The sequence below is a fragment of the Neopelma chrysocephalum genome, unplaced genomic scaffold (assembly GCF_003984885.1).
Source record: "Neopelma chrysocephalum unplaced genomic scaffold, ASM398488v2 Primary Assembly neopelma1_81, whole genome shotgun sequence".
Classification (NCBI taxonomy): domain Eukaryota; kingdom Metazoa; phylum Chordata; class Aves; order Passeriformes; family Pipridae; genus Neopelma; species Neopelma chrysocephalum.
This window is the reverse complement of record NW_020897743.1, coordinates 3195754-3209348: the sequence shown is the minus strand read 5'-3', so window position 1 is coordinate 3209348 and position 13595 is coordinate 3195754. Positions and strand designations below refer to the sequence as shown.

General features: G+C 53.2%; 1 protein-coding gene and 1 long non-coding RNA gene across 3 annotated transcripts in view; one reads left to right on the top strand and one right to left on the bottom strand.

The window, feature by feature from the left end:
- Positions 1–254: 254 nt before the first annotated feature.
- On the bottom strand, positions 255–7554 carry LOC113970998. Its single transcript, XR_003535408.1, has 3 exons — positions 7472–7554; positions 2908–2911; positions 255–265 (listed from the first exon to the last, which is right to left on the bottom strand). It is a non-coding gene; the product is annotated as an uncharacterized LOC113970998 (long non-coding RNA).
- A 1850-nt stretch (positions 7555–9404) lies between these two features.
- LOC113971028 (gamma-aminobutyric acid receptor subunit beta-4) overlaps positions 9405–13595 on the top strand; it is a 70695-nt gene continuing 66504 nt past the window's right edge. For both annotated transcript variants that reach the window (XM_027690538.1, XM_027690539.1), the window contains exons 1-2: positions 9405–9701; positions 13364–13452. In XM_027690538.1, coding sequence (XP_027546339.1) covers positions 9622–9701; positions 13364–13452 — 169 coding nt within the window. In that variant the 5' untranslated portion in view covers positions 9405–9621. The remainder of the gene's footprint in view (positions 9702–13363; positions 13453–13595) is intronic.

The following is a 13595-nucleotide window of genomic DNA, read 5'->3' as shown; positions in this document are numbered from 1 at the left end:
TGTCAAAGGAAAACTGCATTTTCCTGCAGTTCTTCCCTCAAAGCTGTGACACACCTGAGGAGAGACAGCAGCTGTCCCTGGGAGGTGACAGCCACGAGCCCTTGCAGCTCAGTGAGTGGCCAGATGTCTTCTCTAGGCTCCCCTTTCCTCTTTCCCTCTCTGACTTCTCTCTTTCTCCCTACTCTCAGTTGGGCATTTATCTCCCTCTTGGTTCTGCTCACTTTTTTGTGCCCCTGCCTTTTGCTCCAGGACAAGTCCCTCTCTGCTGGAGGAGTCCCCCCTTCCTCTGGTACTAGGAGATCTTCCCCTTCATCTCCTGCCACATGCAGGCACCGTGGCTGGAGATGCTCCTCTCCAGGAGAAGACCTGCCCCGTGCTCCATCACTCTCGGCCTGTTGCCAGGCAACACAGCATCACATGGATTTCACTCCCAAGCTCCAAAATAAACTGTAGATACAAGGGATTTTTCTCCTGCTCTTCCAAAAAGGGACCTCACCTGCCTCACTGGCGGGTCTGAGAGGGTGAGGGGGTCTCCAGCAGTCACTGTTGGCTGCTGGCTTTGCTGCGGTGCTGCTCTGCCTGGAGCGGGAGAGGTGGGAGAGAGTGGGGTGGTGAAGGCAGAGAGGGGACACCTGTGATTCCTGCTGTTTTCCTTGTCCCCCCTGGGTGGCTCATTCATGCCTGACATGTCCCACCCAGGCTGCAGCCCCCAGGGATGGGCAGCAAGGCCTCTGCCAGCCTGCAGTGCCAGCCCTGTGTTTTGTGCTCGGATCAGGACAGTTCCCTGCCAGTGTAAGAGGGAATGCAGAGCTTATCCCAGTTCTTTTCTCTTCCAAGATGGACCGTACTTAACACACAAGTCCTCCCTTTACTCCCCATCTGCCAGTTTAGCACCTGGGAAGTCACACACTGAGTTTTGTTTGAAGGCAGCAGCTCCTTCCAGGCACAGACCCACAGGCAGCTGGAGCCAGGCATTTGGAGTGGTAGGAAACATTGGCATGATCCTTGTTTCCCACGGGGATTTGTTTAACAGGTGCCCCACCTCCAGCCTGCACAGGACTGGGAGTTTGTGGGTATTAATTTGATCCTCTTCATAATTACACAGGGGTTTTGTTTTCACATCTGCACAGTGAATGCTAAAGTGGCTTCAGAAGTTGAGGCATGACCTGAGATTACTTGTTGTCAACAGGCTGATGGACTGTCAGATCTGTTTCAGGAGCAAGACACATGTCTCACCGTCTTCCAACCTGTAATGTACAAATTGCATTTCATGACAGCCATATAACACTCCTGAGAGCAAATTTTGGCACAATTATCACCCTTTTCAGGTCATAAAAGTCGCTCAGCACTCAGCCACCTGTTTAGAGCTGTCAGCCAAAGCCCCTTGCAACCACTGCAGTGGTTGAACACCATGGGAAAGCACACATGAATAATATCTCACATGAAATGCTGAGCTAACAAGGAGCACACATCACATTCCCAGTGAGAACATATTGCAAATACCCTGTCCCAGGCAGGGGAACTCCCAGAGGGAGGAAGCACAGCTTTCCCAAAGCAGCATGTGCCTTTAGAAAGCACATTTCAGGTGTGTCCTCCTGCATTTCTGCACTAAAAACTGGACTCACTATACTGCCTCCATCACAGAAACAAGCCTGCTGGCTGGCTTGGGTGTCAAGTCAAAACTAAGAGAGACCAAACTTGGGAAGAAACCTCCCAACTGGGAATAGGGCAATTGAACTATTAGTGGGGACCTCTCAATCCAGCACATGGCTGAGGGGGTCCTGATCTGCTCCAGGGAAGCAGCTGAGCAGCTTCCTGGCATGGTGTGACACTGGAAAAAGGTCGGGTGACAGGTTGGTGGATCCTTTTGCATCCCTTACTGGAAACCTTCATGCTTGATTACTTCTCTGAAATGCCTGTACACCAACACACACAGCACGGGGAACAAACAAGAAGAATTAGAGATCTCTGCGTGGTCACAGAGCCCCAGTCTCACCACAGTTACTGGTCACGGAGAACAGGAGAGGTGCTTGAGGACTGGAGGAAAGTCAGGGTCACTCCAGTCTTCAGAAAGGGCATGAAGGAGGACCCAGGGAACTACAGGCCAGTGAGTCTCAGCTCCATCCCTGGAAAGGTGATGGAACAGCTCATCCTGGATGTCATCTCTAAGCATGTGGAGGAAAAGGTTATCAGGAGTAATCAATGTGGGTTCAGCAAGGTTCATGCTTGACCTATCTGATAGCCTTGGGGGATGGAATGACTCGCTGGGTAGATGAGGAGAGAGCAGTGGATCTTGACTTCAGCAAGGTTTTTCACACTGTCTCCCATAATATCCTCATAGGTAAGCTCAGGAGGAGTGGGTTAGATGAGTGGACAGTGAGGGTGGGAGGTGAGTGTGGACAGTGGGTTGAGAACTGTCTTGGAAACCCTGAACGTGCTTTATTTGTGTTCTCTCTTTCAGCTCTGCTCGGAGCAGAGAGCCCATGTGGGCACCTTGATGTGTGTGACACCAGTGTCCTTCACTGATGTCACAGCCTGGGGACTTGTAGCATTTGCCTCTCTCTCTGCAGCTCACACACCTTTGGGATGCTGCCTTCGTGTTTCCCCACAGCAGCATCACCTGCCATTGCCCCCCACCCATGACATCCCTGGCCTCCCTTCCCCGCCACTGTCCAGAGTGTGACTCAGCCTTGTGACCCCTACAAGCCCCCGTGCATGGCCCCCCATTTGTCATGCAAGCCCTGAGCTGGTGACCCACCCAGCCCCTGCTGAGCAGGGAAGTCACGGGACTCCAACCACCAGGACATTGTCTGCAGAGTTCACACCACGAGCTTTGTCACGGGATAAAATACAGATGAGGACTTGCTCTCTCCCACATGCCTGTGATGTGGGAGATCTGGACTTGACCTCCCTGAGGCCAAGGAGACCAAGGCCATAGAGGAATGGAGTGCAGGTGTCCCTAGGAATTATCTCTTGTCCCACTTGCCGTGTCCCCTCGGCGCAGGTGGTGGATGCTGCAGGGATTTGGGAGGAGGCAGGGGTGGCACCTGCTCTGGGAACACGTTGTCCCTGCAGCCAGGAGGGACCAGCAACTGGGTTTCTCAGCTCCCTTTGCCTCCTGGGTGATGGTGCTGACCCCTGGCCCTTCTCAGAGCAGGAGAGCTGCAGGGACAGAGGGACAAAGAGGAGCTGAAACCATCCACACCTCCATGCGCTGGTCAGAGGTGGAATTTTTTACCTAAATCCTTGTAATCCATTCCACTGCTGCTTCCAGCACTTTTGGTTGGAGCTCCATGACTCAAATCAGGATCTTTGACTCAGAAGGGGACTTCTCTGCTGGCATAAATGGGAAGGAGCTTCCCTAGGAATGAGAGGTGCTACACCCTCTGAAAGGGGAATGCCTTGTGGGAGACATGGACCCAACAGACACGCTCTGTGTCAGAACAGTTCTCTATCATTAACAATAATGAGCAGGGGAGGCATTTTTGGCACTTCTCAACTGTCTACAGGGGCTGAAGGGCCTTTTTCTTGCCTTGTGCCCTTCATACTGCCAGTCATAACATGATCAGAAATGCCAGTCCCAAAGGGCATCGCTGGTTCTCCTGAGCACCACCGTGGAAATGCAAAGAGAAAATGAACTGTGGGCATTTTACATGCTAAACTCAAACCTGAGCAGGCCTTTGCCGCACATCAGGAGTTTGTGTTTGCAACCCTGAGGTGAGATGTGCACGTGGGGCAAGTGGGTGGCACGTCCCTGCAGCGAGCAGGGCCAGGCAGGAGGAGCTGCAGGAGCTGGCCCTGCTCTCCCCAGCAGTCAGGAGCCAGGGGACATGCAGTCAGACATGCATTCATGAGATTAAGGCTCTACATCCCTCAACACACGTGCAGGGATGGATCCACACCTCCCAGGGTAGCACAGCTCTGCTGTGGCTGCGTGTCAGCCCTAAGGCTGCCCTGTGGTCATGGCTCACTTGTCTTCCCCATCACCAGCCTTTGGGTATGGCTGGAGCAGATTGTTCCTGTGCCACAGGCTCAACACATGGTATCACCATCACCCTGCAGGCTGTCTGGGCATGGCAGGAGGTGGCTGTGGTGTTAGGAGGCTGGCATGTGCAGGGATGTTCTTTCATTGCACACATGGGAGCTAAACCTCAACAGCCACAGCTGTCACAGCACTTCTGCACTCTCATAATCAAAGCACCTTCACTCAGACCATTTCTCAAGTGAAGGAAAACCCAAACTAAACGCTGTCTGCAGTTTCCTAAGCTAAAAGGTTGGAATGGGAGCTGGTCCCTGATCCCACCTCCATGGCCAATCCTTTCTCCCTTCCCTCCATGCTTTCCATCCTCTGGTTAAAGAGATTTGAGCACAGAGAAAAAACAGGACTGCATGCAAAGCTCTGCTCACCAGTTCCTCCATTCACAGTTCCTAAGAATGGTCAACATTTCCACTGGACGAGCCTGCACTACCTTGCAAAGTGATGAAGGAACAAAGATGTGAAACCCTGTGGATACACTATGTCTTTGAGGTACTTCCTCAGGAATACATAATATCAGCACATGGAGCGTCCAAGCAGAGGGGGTCCTGGGCTAATACATTAAGAGGGATTAGTGAATTAGAGGACACAGAGTTGCCAAAACAAGAGTCCCAGCTGTCCAAGCAGTTGCTGACATCAGGACATGGGGACCCTGACCTGTGGTCTTCCCTTGCCAGTGCCTGAGGGTGGTTGGGTGGCACTGTAATGGATGGTGCAGCATTTGTCCTGTAGGACAGTCCTTTTCTGCAGGACTTTTATTAAACTTTTGGTTTAATGCCTGGGTTCTTTTGCTTTCTCCTCTCTTGTTCTTTTTCTGCTTTAGAAGAACAACCATCTTCTGTTGGGAGTCATTGGCTTGACAGAAGAGCCATCTATCCAGCCAGTGGGGAGAGGGGCCAGGTTGAATTTCCAGCTTGATGGCAGGCCCTCTGAAAAAGCAGCACTTACATGATAATCGTGATGGCAAGGGGGACACATGGCACCTCCTTGGGGCAGAAGGTGACACAGCCAAGTGCTGCTGGTGGACCTGTATTTTGGATGCTCCCTAGCACTAGTTCTAATTATGGTATTTGCTAATCTTGGACACCTTCTACTGAAATATCTTCCCAGAATCCATTTGCTGAGTGCAGCTGCATGCTTGCAGAGGAGTTCTAAAGCATGCTTTGGTGCTGGCAAGACTCAGCCTCCCCCTCTTCTCCTGTTTTTGCTGACAGGTAGAGACAATCTGATTCATTGCCTCACTGCTTTACACGTGCAATCCCCTCAGGTTGGCACTGATCCTTCTCTCCCAAACCATGAAGCCAAAGATGCAAGAAGAAGGCACAGAGATGAAGCCTCAGCAAGTGCTCAGCTGTTGGACCCTGTGTCTGGGGGGTGTAGACCATAAGTCATGATCTGCAGGGGCTTTTGGCACAACACTGTCACACTGACTGGGACTTAGAGGCAGCACTGGCCACGGGATAAGAATAGAGATGAGGGTGTGGAGCTTGCAGCAGAGCAACAAGTAAGAGTGAAAGGAGATTAAGGAGTGAAAATGAATGATTTAATAGTGGAGGACAGCAAATGGCCACAAACACAATCCTCCACGGCCTCTTCAGGGTGATCACAGCCACGGCACATCATCTCCAGCAGCCTCTCACACCTCTTTTCAGACTCAAAATATCAACTTCAGAAAAACTCACTGTTGGGCTCTCACTGGAGAGCAGACAGCCCCTGGCAGGAACAGGAGACACAGCATTTGGGATTCTGGGAGGGGCTCAGGGATGCTCACCTTCCGGAGGGCAAGATGCGAACACCTCGGTGAGCATCGTCACGTACCTGTGTGCATCAGCCTTAATGAGACTCAGCAGAGACGGGTGACTAATTCCAAAGCAGTCCTTTATTCAAGAACATGGCTTCAGGTAGATTATTCAGGAGCACACAACAGCTTCTTTGACTGCATTTACTGCCAAGCAATCGGCTTTCCAAAGTGTCCCGTTGTGGCTGAGTGGTCAGATAATTCATGTGACACGGTTTCTGCTCCCGACTGGGTGAACTTGCAAGCACAAATGTCACCATTTGTGAGCATAATTTTTCCTCTTCATGTATGCCTCTGACATTTGCTTCCCACTTACCTTTTCTGCCAGTAACATGCAATCATAGCTGGTGGGAGAGAGCAGTGCCAAGGGGCCAGAAAAGGAAGGGACCAGGAGGGGCTAAATGGGGCCGCCGGTGCCCAGAGGCAAATGCTTCTTCTCATCTCTCCAAGAGCTCCTCCCTAGTACCCAGCAGCTTAATTCAGAATAAATGCTTCAGAAACTCACTGCTGTCAGGAGACCGGCGCGCTGGCAGCAGCAGGGGAGGTGAATACTGTACCTGGACAACAGCAGGCACCTGAGAGGCACCAGCAGCTCCTCCCAGGCTCAGGGCTCCCAGTGCTGCCTGTGCACATGGGGAGATCTTGCAGGACCCTGCCCTGGCTGGCTGTGCCCTGCACTGCAGAGCCAGGCACACCAGCTGAGGCACTGGAGACAAACTGGCCTGTGGGAAAGGTGGGACCAGCTGCTTTTCAAGCTGGGGTTGAGCCTGACCGAGCACAGCCCAGATCTACTGGGCTGCTTCCTCCTCTTCAACAGGCTCGTGGGGAAACCCTATTGTTTTGGCCCGTCTCCCCACAGCTCTTTGGGAAAAGGGGAGCTCTTTAGGCTCTTTCAGCCACAGGAATCAGGGAGCCACGGGAATGAGGGGACCACGGGAATGAGGGGACCACAGGAATGAGGGAGCCACAAGGTTCTGGGGGGTTTGACAAAGCACGCATTGCTTGTGACATGGGGCCTGTCAAAGCCAAGGAACATCCTGAGGACACAGTGCTGGGTGAGCACAGAGAGCCCAGACAGACAGGCAGCAGTTGCTTTGGGCTTCACGATGCAGTGAAGTATCACCAGCCAAGCTGGATGTCCTGGTGGAGTCTCTGCACCTAACTGCAGCCTGGGAGGCCACAGGGAGTGGTCTGCAGTGCAAACTTCTCGGTAGCATGCTGCATCCTGGCTCCTGACTTCACACGGGCAGACACATTCCCTGGCATGTGACAAGTGCCACTGACCTGCTTTGGTCTTTGAGAAAACACTGGAGATCACTCCGGGGCTTTAGTCACGGAAGTCTGGAAGAGCAGGGGTGGTCCAGGCTCTAAACCAAGCACAGAATATTCTCCACCAGCCTCAGCAGCAGGTGAGAAGATCTTTTCCCCTCCTGTTCTAGCACAACATCACTGTACATGCAAAACCTTCCCTGAGCCTTCCTTTTCCCCACCAACCCCACGTGTTCACTGCCCCCAGGACCTTCCTGCAGTGTCACCAGGACAGAACACCACACAGCCCAGCTCTTCCTTAGTTTAGTGTCTCTGCATTGCAACAGTTCAGTCTGGCCTGCAAAGAGGAAGCTCTTTAAAAGGGTCACTCTTTTCGGGAGAAGGAGATTGGAAGTGTGTGATCTGTGGCGTGCCTCTGATGAGGAAACCATGTAGAGCCGAGCCAAGCGTGAGGAAAAGGAGCATTAGGAACCCCAGAGCCAAGGATTCTTCCAGCTGGGGCTGGGGCAGATCTCCCCATAGGGAAAGGCAGGACAGAGGTGCTGCCCAGTGGCCACTGGGCACTGCCCTGGGCCTCTTCAGGGGCATTTTGGACCTTGTCCCATCCAGCTGCAGTGACACATCTGCTCTGCCCTCTTGGCCCAGAGGGCTTTGGAGACCATCCCCACAGCAGGTGTAAGCCAGCACAAGGGGAGGGGAGACTTACCTGCCCAGAGGGTCTGCTCTGAGCTGCCGGGCAGGTACAGAGGGAATGGCATCCAGGACGGTCCTGGAATGAGCACTTGGATGTTTCCTCCTTGAGCCATGGCTTCTGCTCTGCATTCAAAGTGCTGCTGGATCTCCTTTTCCTAGGAAAAAAATCCTTCATGGTAACACCCTCCTGCATGCCTGATGTAGGGTTCCTTAATTATATTACTTTTTTAAGGCAAAGATCGGAAGCTGATGCACAGGAGGCTGTGACAATCTCAAGGGCTGTTACCATTTCAGCAAAAGACACACCACCAGGAGCTGATCCTCAACAGCATTTCTGGAAGTTCAAGCTCCCCGTTTTCCACAAATTCTATTGTAGGCATAACACAGCACCCTTCAGGGAGAGCTGAGCATCCCTGCTGAACTGGGCTTCCCTGGCCTGGAGAACTCTTCAGCCCCACCAGAGTCTTCAGATCTTCCCCAGGAGGAGGCCACCAGGCCATTCTGCCCCATGGCATGGAGACAGTCTCAGTAAATCACCTTATTTTTCATCTTCTGTGGCTGAAGGAAGGAGCTCAGCCTTTGCTGATCACACTGTTTCAGGCAACCAAGGCACCCACCAGCACTTACAGCCGAGCCACTCTTGTCCAGGTGCATCCCCCTGCTTGCCAAAATGCCATCACCTTTCCCACCATCTTCCCTGCTCCCATCTCCCCGGGGGAAAAAAAATAAAAGCAAAACACCAAAGCACAACCAAAAAACCTTCTCCATCCCCTCTGCAAGCCAGCAGGGGTTAATGTTGTCAGCCATGACGTCAGGATCCCAATTTGTCCGGAGAGTCCCCCTCCCCAACCACAAACTCTCTCTCTCCTCCCCTCCTCTTGTGACTTTGCAATGAGCAGCAAAACTCCACAGGAGCTGCGGCAACAGCACTAGGGAGACATCCAGCCCTCCCTCGGAGAGCAGCACTTTCCACAGACAGGGATTTATTTATTTTCTACACATGCATATATGTATTTATTTATTTTCTGGGTTGCATTTGTTTTTCCTTTTTTCCTTTTTAACTCTTTCACAGAAAACCTCTCGAATGACGAGCCTGAGATTTCCCTAAAATAAAATAACGGCACGGTGGGGCTGGGCTGCTTCCCCTTCCCCCTCGGAAAATAAAAGAGGAAGGGGGAGCAAATAGGTAAAATCCAGAATAAAACCGTATCGCTAGAAAACTCACACGTCCTCCCTCACACACACACACACACACACACACACACACACACACACACACGCTCTTTCTCCTCCTCCTCCTCTCTGAAGGTGGGTAGCAGGAGCCATGCAACATCTGCAGAACCGGATGGCAAAAGAGCAGGAGGAAAAATAATCCAAGTGGAGTGCTCAGGGGACACTGAGTTGTTTTTTTCTTTTTCTTTTTCTTTTTTTTTCTTTTTTTTTAATTATTATTTTTTCTTCTTCTTCTTTTTCTTCTGCGTACCTGTGAGATTCGGTTTCACATTTTGCTGAGCCCATTTTGGGGCATTTTATTTTGCTTTCTCTTGGGATTTTCTCCATTGCCAGAGGATGTCTCTTGTTGAGAGGATGCTGAAAGGAAGAAGAAACGAATTCTTTGACTGGCACTGAAGGAGGGGGGGGTATTTTTCCCCCACATTTTTTAGGTTTTTTCATTATACTTTTTCTCTAGGAAATCATCAACTGGGGGGGGGGGTTGGTTTCTTTTTTCCCTCCCCCCCTTTTTTTGGAGGGGGATTTCAGAAGATCCATCTTTTTTTCCCCTCCCCTCCAAAGATTTTTTTTTTCATCCTTCGTCTTTGTGGAAATGTGGACATTTCAGGCAGACAGATTGAGTGGAATTGTCTCTGCTTTAGCAGCTCTTTGTCTCGCCTGCTGTGCGCAAAGGTAAGGATTGCGATCCCAGGCTGCAGGGACAGGGGGGCTGACACAGGGTTTGTTTGTGTTGTTTTGGGTTTTCTCCATCGATCTGTATGTGGCAAAGGGGAGGGGGTTCTTTCCCCAAATTGCTTCCCCTGCTGCCCGCTATTGTTATTTCCCGGTCCATGTCGTTTTAGGGGGAGGAGGAGGGATGCTCATACATGAGATGTGGAGCACACTCTGCAGACGGAGCCCACCTCGCAGCCCACTTGTGTGTGTGTGTGTATGTGTGTGTGTGTGTGTGTTCCCCCCTTCCCCCTTACTCAGCCTGGGGGGGGAAATGGCAAAACGAAGCGTTTTCCCGGGGAACATGGTGTCTGTGGGAGCCGCAGGAGCGCCTGGCACCGCGCTGTGTGCAGCCGCGCCGGGCACCGCGCTCGCTGCCTCGGCCGTGCCTGTGCCCGCACACACGCGGCGCACACGCAGCCACACTCACAGCCCTGCCGTGCCGTGCCGTGCCGTGCCGTGCCACAGCCCCGGCTCTGCGGTGCTCCGGAGGCGATGCCCACGGCCGTGCCTCCGCGCAGATTTATGGCATGCAGCCCCGCGCTCTGTGGGTGCCGTCCCTCCCCATCCATCCCCGCGTGTGCGCCTCCATCCGCGCCCCTCCGGGTGCACACGCATGTGTGTCACTACCCAGGGCACGGCACGCTCTACCTGCTCTGCATGGCACCCCGAACGCTGGCTCTGGATGCCCTGCGTGCTCCAGCCGCAGCTATTCCTGCCGCGCGCCTTGAGCGCCGCGAGTGCTGCAGGCGGCCGGAGGGGCAGGCACCCATCCAGCCCGGACGAGGTGCACAGAGCACACCTGTTTGCTCCCACACGGTGCTTATCCACCGCCTTCACACACAGGAGTAGCGCTGCCTCCTCCTCCTCGCCCAGGCGGGCAGGTGGGTTTGTGCCCCGGTGCTGACGCCGGGTGTGCACCGAGCCTGCCGAGGAGCTTGGGGGGGGGGGGGGCTGTGGCATTTCCTTGCCCAGCCGTGCACAGGGAGCAGCGCCTTGCCAGCGCACACACGCAGGTCCCTGCACAGCCTTGCGGGGCTGGGGATGATGCCCAGATTTGGGTTCCCATAGTTATAAACACGCACATGCGCAGACGGACGCCCACCTTGCCCACACCATCCACGCGTGGTCCCGCTGTGTGGGGACACACAGGCAGGCGTGCTCGGGGGCACCGTCCAAGGAAATGTGTGCAGAATGATGCCCACGGCGAGCCCCGTGTCTCTGCGTGTGTGTTCAGACCTGCTGGTGATGTTCACCTGCAGTCTGCCCGTCTGGCCGCGCACGGCTCGGAGACAAAACACTCTCCCGTGTGCACATGCCTTCAGCTACTCCCACACACCCCAGCCAGCAGCACGGGGCGCATGTATGTGGATGCTCGGCTGCAAGTGTACGTGTATATATGCAAAGCACATGCCCACCCACATGGAATCAGGGACACGGCACTCCAGAATTCAGTTCACAGGCTGGATGTATGCGCTCCCTGAGCGGATGCAGACCCACATTTGCCAGGAATAGCTCTGACATGCAGCTGCTCGCCCACAGCTGGGCAAATGCACGACTTGCCTGTTCAGCAGGAGGGATGTGGCTTTTTGGATCAAAAGGAGCGCTGAGAGGAAAAAGACCTTGCCCTTAACCATGATGCCAGTTTATTCCCTCACTAGGCCAACTTGTAGCTGCTGAGGAGGAAAGACCCCCTGTATCCCCTTTTCCACTCTGCAGGGCCCCTGCCACATTGGTTACTGTCTCTGCCTTAATTTCCCTGCCTATATTAAAGAGTTAACACTTCTTCCTGAGTTTATGTCCTGTAGGAAGCTAAACAGAAGTGTTTAAATCCCCTGAGAAATACATAGTGTCCATATTATGAATATGGAAACCTGTGAATATGGAAATCTGTGTACCTGTAGGAATGGCTTCTAGACATGAACCAATGCTGGTGCACACTATCAATAACCCACAGTGACAGTACATAAGCAAAGCTGCAAATCCTCACATACTGCAGGGAAATCCACAGGTGCAAATGGACCTTGCAAGCCTAGACACAGTGTTGTGAAAATGCCCACCTGTGTGCAACTCTCTGGCCTTTTCACAGTGATTGAAGCAATGCAACGAAGAGCTGTACCACGCTCAGGTGCATGCTCAGAAACAGAGCTCAGACACAGCACAAGTGCTCAGTGGTTTGTCCATGCACCAGAGCTGGGCCTGGGAAGTGTGTGTGCTGTCTCACTTTTGCACATCCCCGTCCAGTTGAGAAATCCCTGCACACACACACTCCCAGACTGACTCCCCAGTGATCCTACATTTCTCCACCCACACCTCTGTGGGGAGCCTGGGCACCTGGGAACCCAGCCTCAGGCACCCACAAATGCCTGCTTCTGTGCTCCTGCATAAATCGTGTCCACAGCCCAGTGTCTCAGCATATCCCAGTGGAGCAAGGTCTGTCACTGTCACCTCCAGTCACCTCCAGTCACTGGCTGGGATGTGGTCACACACACAGGTTTGTGCACATTCCTCAGCTGCCCCCCTGAGCTCCAGTGCTTTCATGTGTCTGCATGTCCATGTGCACAGGCAGGGAGTCCCATACAGCCGGGAGAGCACGTCTGTCTGTCTGTGTGTGCAGATACACAGGCACGTCAAGCCAAACCCCCGTGCCCAGCGAGGCAGGGGGCTGGCTGGCAGAGGCAGTGCTGTGGTGCAGCTTTCCAGCCCGACTGGGATGGATGTGGGAGGCGGTGTTGACAGGGAGACATGCTGTTGTGGTGGGTGACTGCAAAGAGCAGCGGTTGTCACCGGTAGGGTCTCTATTCTCATGCAAAGCAGGGGACGAGGGTGGCACAGAGGCTGGGTATTCAGGCAGAAAACCTATTTACCCCGCAGCACTGAATAGGTTCAATATTTTTAGCATCCCCTGCTTTCTGGTTTCCCACCTTCGGTTTCGGTTTGGCTCTTGGGCTCATTTTAGAGAGAGCTCCCTTCCTGCTGTAAAGGCTGGATTGGTGTTAAGGAGGATGGTTGTCCCCCCTGTGTGCAACTTAAAGGGTTGGGAGGGAAAGGATTGCTGCTCTGGCACACAGAGGGAAAGATGGACTCTCCCTCCCTGTCTCTGCCTCTTGATCTGCATTGCTAAGAAGTCACAGTGATGCTGAGTGACAGAAATTCTTACATGCCAAAGATCAGCCGTATGTTGAGGCTGTATGAAAAAAAAAGGAATGTTGCTTTCTCCTTTACTTCAATAATATGAAGAAACACCTGCATGCAGTGAGAAGCAGAGGTTGCACTGGGGTGTGTGATGGTGCAGGGGGCCTGCTGGGGGGCACTTGTGCAGTGGGGACATTGTATAGTGAGGACCTCAGGGCAGGACAAGTCTGTGCTGGGTAGTGTGAGACCAGGAGCAAGAACCCAGCATGGCCAGGGCTTGTGTGGAGGTTGGGGGCTGAGAGCTGTGCCAAGGACAGAAAACACAAGCAAGAAAGAAAACAGAGAGGCTCTGGCCATGGCTGGGGTGTCTGTAGCACACAGGGGTGTGTTGGTGCCCCGGGGTGTGAAGGATGCTGCCTGGCCGGGACCCCTGCCCAAGCGGTCAGTGGCACATGGGGTGACAGAAACTCTCTTCTCTTGTCTTTCAGCCCATCCACTGGAAATATTTCTGTGGTGAAAGAGATTGTGGACAAACTGCTGAAGGGCTACGATGTCCGCCTCAGGCCTGACTTTGGAGGTACGGTGATGCTGCTTGCAGGGGGCAGAGTGGGGGGCTGTGGTGTGCCAGTGCTGCACACACCAACCTCCTGGAATGCTTCAACCCTCTCCTGTTTGCTTGCCCTCACATTCTTCTTCCCTTCTCCCTCACATATCTTTCTC